The sequence below is a fragment of the Rhinolophus sinicus genome, linkage group LG07 (genome assembly GCF_036562045.2).
Source record: "Rhinolophus sinicus isolate RSC01 linkage group LG07, ASM3656204v1, whole genome shotgun sequence".
In the NCBI taxonomy this organism is placed as follows: Eukaryota; Metazoa; Chordata; class Mammalia; order Chiroptera; family Rhinolophidae; genus Rhinolophus; species Rhinolophus sinicus.
In genome coordinates, this window is record NC_133757.1 from 31,587,123 (window position 1) to 31,593,122 (window position 6,000).

A 6,000-nucleotide genomic window follows, 5' to 3' on the forward strand; every position below is an offset into this window, starting at 1 on the left:
ATAATCAGTTTGGCCAAAGCAGCATATATATATATATTTTTTTTTTGGTATAATTGTTTCCAGTACAAAAGTTGGATCACACTACATGCATGTATCTTCCTTTTTTATTTAATTAAACAGCATTATATTTGTTAGATACAGGCTAAGTTGCTGTATCAGAGATGCCAAAACACAGCCTCTAAATAAATAATTTTTCTTTCTCATAATACAATCCAGACATAGGTGGCCCAGAATTGTGTGTGTGTGTGTGTTTGTGGTACAGTATTCTAGGAGGTTAACAGTTCCCTCCACACTGTTGCGCTGTGTCTCTGGCATGCTGTCCTCTTTTGCCTGGTTGAAGCTGGATTGCCTCCATGTGTGTTCCAGCCCACATAAAGGAAGCACATAAGGGATATAGTTCCCACTCTGGCAGCACAAAAGCTTTAGGGATTCTATCAGTGAAAGAAAGAAGCAAGAATGGGCCCTGGGGGCAGTTACCACTCTCTGTCATAATAAAAAAATACCTTTTTAGGTCAACAGCTAAATTTTAAAATATTTGTAACTGAGGACAGATTTTCTTTGCTTGAATTATTATTGTTATTATTTTTACTATGATAGCTTTTTTTTTTTAACAGTAAACCATCATGGCACAAATATTCTTGAATTAGAGATCTGTCCTTATACATTAGGCAAATTATTTTCTTAGGATACAGTTGTAGAAGTAGACTTAGTAGTCAGAGGGTAGGCCTGTCTTTAAGACTTCTGATATGTATTGTACTTTAGAAAGATTGAAACTATTGACATTTTTATTACCATTCAATACCTAAAAATAAGTTTTAAAATGTCACTTTAAATACCATCTATCCTAATATCCTAATATTATAAATATGTCCTCCTGATCTTTATCCACATAGGATTATCACATAAGTATAAACACAGAGCTTGTTCACTTTCATTTTCTTTTTCCTGTTTAATGTTATTTATAAACATTATTCATAAACTGCTTTCTCTTTCTAGTTTATTATATTTATATTTACAAAAGTTGCAAACTTGTGTATATTGATGTACTATAATACGTGAGTTGTGATCAAAAGCTATGGTGAGTGTTTAAATTAAAAAAATATATGACAGTAAAAGACACATTGCCATTAATCCCCCCTCAAAGTACTCCCCCTCGCTGCAAACACACTTATCCCATTGTTCTTGCCATTTTCTGAAGCAGTTCTGGAAGTCCTCTTTTGTGAGTATCTTTAGTTGTGCTGTCGTGGCTGCCTTGATGTCCTGAATCAATTCAAAACATTTTCCTTTCATGGTCATTTTGACTTTGAGGGAAGAGCCAGAAGTTGCATGATGCCCAGATCCGGTGAATGAGGTGGGTGAGGATGAACTGTAATGTATTTATTTGACAGAAATTGTTGTACCAGGAGTGATGGGTGACATGGAGTGTTGTCATGATGGAGGATGAAGTAAAGACACTCACAAAAGAGAGTTCCAGAAAATGCTTCAGAAAGTGGCAAGAATAATTGAATAAGTGTGTTTGAAGCGAGGGGGAGTATTTTGAGGGGGATTAATGACAGTGTGTCTTTTACTGTAATACATTTTTTATTTATACATTCACCACAGTTTTTGATCACACCTCATATTTAATCAAATATCTGTTATTGGACTTTAGCTTATTTTCATGTTTATGTTACTATAAATAATCTTCTTCACATTTCCCTCCTTCTGAAATTCCCTTTCAAGTGGATAGTTTAAAGTCCTATGACTTTGAGCACAAATGTCAAGTTTAGAAGTTCAGTCTGAGCCCTAGGCAAGTTTTTCCTTTATATTCCATACTTACTCCGAGTACTTTATATAAATGCTGAAAGACATATGTAAGAAAGTGATAAACTGTCTGTCTACAGTGGCAGAACAGCTTGCATTGATATATTTTCACTGACAGCTAGAGCTACAGCACAGATGCACTAACAGGTGCTATAAATCCTTATTTTGTTCTGCTTGTTAATAAGATATTTAACATGTAATTTGCAAAGGCTAAAGCAGATGCTAAACATTTCTCCTGTAGAAATCCCCTCTAGTTTTCAATCCCACGCTGTCTTTTGTTACATCAAACAGTAGAATTTTATGCAATTAGTAAGAACTGAAACCTCACATAAATAAAAAGAGGTTCTGATAAAATGTCTAGGATTTTCCTATTTACCAGATGCCACCCTCTGGCCAAAGCTTGAACAGTTTCCCATTCATTTTGCATGCCAATTTTGGATTTAATTCTTGACATATTTTTTCAATTTGGGGATATAGAGGAGATATGAATTTGCATTGCTTCAAATTTTAAAAATAAGTGACTTTTTGTTAACACTTTTAAATCCTACTGTTTAAATATGCATACATTTACATTTCATATGTGATATTATTTCATGGCTCTAGTATTTCCAACTAGTTAGAATTGTGCGGTGTGCAGTACAATTGGTGATTATACTAATAACTGGTACTCAAGAAAAAGGTTAAATCAAGAAAATCATTAAAATATTAAATAATATAACTAGTCAAGTAGAGTGGATATCTAGAAAATATGGAGATTATAGATATAAGCATATATAAATATATTAATCCATATATAGCATATATAAATATGCAATAATTAAATCGATGTGTGAATATAAAATTAATGTTTGTATTTTAATATAAGTATATTAATCCATATAAATGCCAGGGGTGCCAAAAAAGTACACATTTTAAGAGATGTTATCTATGTATTAGTTTTCAAAGTTGAATTATGGTAGCAATGTACAGTATGACATTCGCTGAAAAGATGGTGTTAATCAAATGAATGCCAGCGTCATTCATTGTATTACAATTTAATACAGTTTTTTTCCTTTCTTAAAATGTGTATACATTTTTTGGGCACCCTTTGTATATATTAATCTACAGTATATCATATATATATATATATATATATATATATATATATATATATATATATATATATATATATATATATATATATCCCAAGTAAGATAGTTAACTCTTTGAAAAAGTTTAAGATTTAAATTTCAGTTAAAAATGTACGCATAAAGTTTATCTAATAGGTATAGCCATTGATGTAGTATAATTCACAGCATGTGTGTACAGCTGCTTTATTGTGTCATACAATAGCTACTTTCCAATCATACAATGAGAAATTGAATCATTTAGTAAAGGAGAGCAAAATAATGCTGTTTATTTTAAATCACAGTTTGCAAATGAAGAGTAAATCTGGGTGTTGGTGTAAAATGGATATCTGAGGATGTGGCTAACTAGATATCTGTGGTATTATCTCAAACATCTGTGTCAGATAACTTTTTCAAAATTATCTTCTTTTTAGGCTTTTAAATTTCAAAAGTTTCAAGCCTTTGACTGGGGAAGCAGTGCCAAGAATTATTTTCATTACAACCAGGTAAAGTTTTCAAAGTCTTTATAATTAAAATAGGCCCTGAAAAGTCATCGAGGAAGCCAGCCTGAGTTATCAGGCCTCTGGCTGGGCTCAGGTGCTGTGGAAATGTTTGGGAGAGTTGACTCGACAGTGTCTCAATTCCAGAACAACCTAAGTGCTGCAGACTGGGCCTCCCCTTTCTGTCCTTTCCCTGGCTCTGTCTTAACAACTGTCATCCGTCATTCATAGAGATCGGGAACACAGATTTTAAAGTCAGGCAAGCCCACCTAGGTGTGTTACCTGGTAGCTGGAAGGCCTTGGCCAACTTACATTGCCTAAGCCCTTTCTCCCTTACACAATAAATTTACCATTTCTCTAGTGCAAAGTGCTCTAAAGTATGTGGCACTTTGCCTGTGTTTTTCTTGATTCTCACAATATCCCTGTGATATAGATGGGATTATGCTTATTATTAAAAAGGAAGAAACTGAGCTTCAGAGAACTTCTGTGATTTGTGTTACACCCCAGAGAGAGGGAAAGTAGGAGAGTATGGACTCTAAAGCCCCTTCCCAACCCCTGGATTCTGCTGCTTTGCATGGACTCCCTGGGAGGATGCCTTCCTCCCTGGGGATTAGACACTCGGCACTGTGGTAGCACAGGGTCCCAGCTCAGTAGCTGGCGGGACTAGCCTTCGTATTCTTGCACTGTGAGTTAGGTTTCATTTTGTTCTGGTAACAGTAACTTGAAAAGTCAACTGAGAATGATGTTCAAAATATCGTCTTTTAGTCTCGGATCAAATTAACTAATGTTTAATGGAGAGTGTTGATTGTGTTTTTGTAAGTTAAAACAACCACAACAGAGGTTTCTGTGGGTTTTTGTTATAGACTTACCCTCCCACTTACAATGTGAAAGACATGCTTGTGCCGACTGCTGTGTGGAGCGGGAATCAGGACTGGCTGGCGGATGTGAAGGACATCAGTATCTTACTGACCCAGATCTCCAACTTGGTGTATCACGAGGCCATTCCTGAATGGGAGCATCTTGACTTTATCTGGGGCTTGGATGCCCCTTGGCGGCTCTATAACAAAATGGTGAATCTAATGAAGAAATACCAGTGAAAGCCAGACTGGAGAAATTTACTGTCAAGGCAGTGATTGAATTGTGTTCAAATTTGTTGCCTTAATTTCTCTGAAATACTTGTTTTTCTTTCTCAGGCCTTTTGTGTTTTTATGTCTCAGAAAATTATGGCGTTGATGATGCCCAGCTACGGTTAGAAATTCACTTGCTTTTCTGTTTAATCACGGCCAAATATGAAGCTAGTGTCTCAACCATATAAGTCTTTAAAAATTCTGACTGACTTGTGAAAGGTCATAGCCATTCTGTTTATCCATACAATGTAAAATACACTATATGGCTTTCTTACCCCCCCACAGGACACATTGATGTATGTGTTGCAATTTTTAAACTGTGTTGTTCATTGGTAAGTAGTCTGACACTGACTTGAGGAAAGCTCGTTGGATAAGCACCCAGTTTTCCTCTCTTTGCCTTGCCAGGCTCTCCAGTGGAATGGCCTCGTCTTAGGGATCCCAATGACCCTTTCTTGTGTTCTCATGCAGTCAGTGCTGAGTCAAATCCAGTGACACCCCAGCCATGCCAGTTCTAAAGATTCTATAATGAATTTTATCCAATCTATCTGCGATCATTGTTATTTAGCAAATGTTTAAATTGCTCAGATGACTTGTGGAAGTCAAAAAGAAATGCCACTCATTAAAAACAAGAACTCTATTTAAAATAGCTTGAAGACTGATATAGCCAACCATCTATATTCACGAAGTCTTGTGTGGCAGGTCATAAAGCTACTTGTTTGAGAAGAAAAGTCCCGTGGAGAAGTGATACCACTATTTTTCCTGAAATGAGTGTACTTTCGTAACCAGCTGCTGTCGCTCAGTGACCATGTGTGTGAAGCAAAAGCCGTGAGGCTGCCCGTGAACAGTGTCCTAATTCATTTTTACACAAAAGAAATATGAATGTGAATGTTTTAAGATTAAAGCTCAGGGAATCGCTATGTTTTTCAGTTTTGTATGTGTCCATATTTGTAATACTCTTGATTTGCACTCCTGTGTCAGGAAGCCCATATTCACCTGCTTTTCTCACAGTATCGTTTCCTTGCACTACTGTCAGATGGACAGAATGACAGTTGATATGTTTTTCTGATAATAGTTACTTTAGTTGCAATAATAAATGATATTTTGTATTAGCTAATATGTGGAGACAGCATAATACTACTTTGTAACATTTAAAAAGTCTTATTTAAACTTTTCAGTAAAACTCAGTGAGTTTCATAGGCTGGAAGGATTGTGTGTATGTGTGTGTTCTCCTTTATTTAATAGTCACTCTCTACTTCCTTTCTCTTTTGGCAGGACTTATGCTTTTCTTTCTCATCTTACCCCCCTCATCCTTACTCCTTGTAACCCTCACTGATACTGCCGGTGTACGTTTGATCTCCCATGGAGAGCAGAGAGGGGTTTCAAACATAAGGAAGGTTGGGGGATGTTTGGAGACACTGGCTTGGACATTATCCTGCAGGCTCCACTGAGTGAGTGGTGAGTAAG

General features: G+C 36.0%; 1 protein-coding gene across 1 annotated transcript in view; it reads left to right on the top strand.

Annotated features, from left to right (window-relative positions):
- The window catches only part of LIPA (lipase A, lysosomal acid type), a 34,787-nt gene extending 29,047 nt beyond the window's left edge, over positions 1-5,740 (top strand). Inside the window, exons 9-10 of the mRNA XM_019738989.2 lie at positions 3,344-3,415; positions 4,273-5,740. Coding sequence (XP_019594548.1) covers positions 3,344-3,415; positions 4,273-4,506 — 306 coding nt within the window. The 3' untranslated portion in view covers positions 4,507-5,740. The remainder of the gene's footprint in view (positions 1-3,343; positions 3,416-4,272) is intronic.
- Positions 5,741-6,000: the final 260 nt, after the last annotated feature.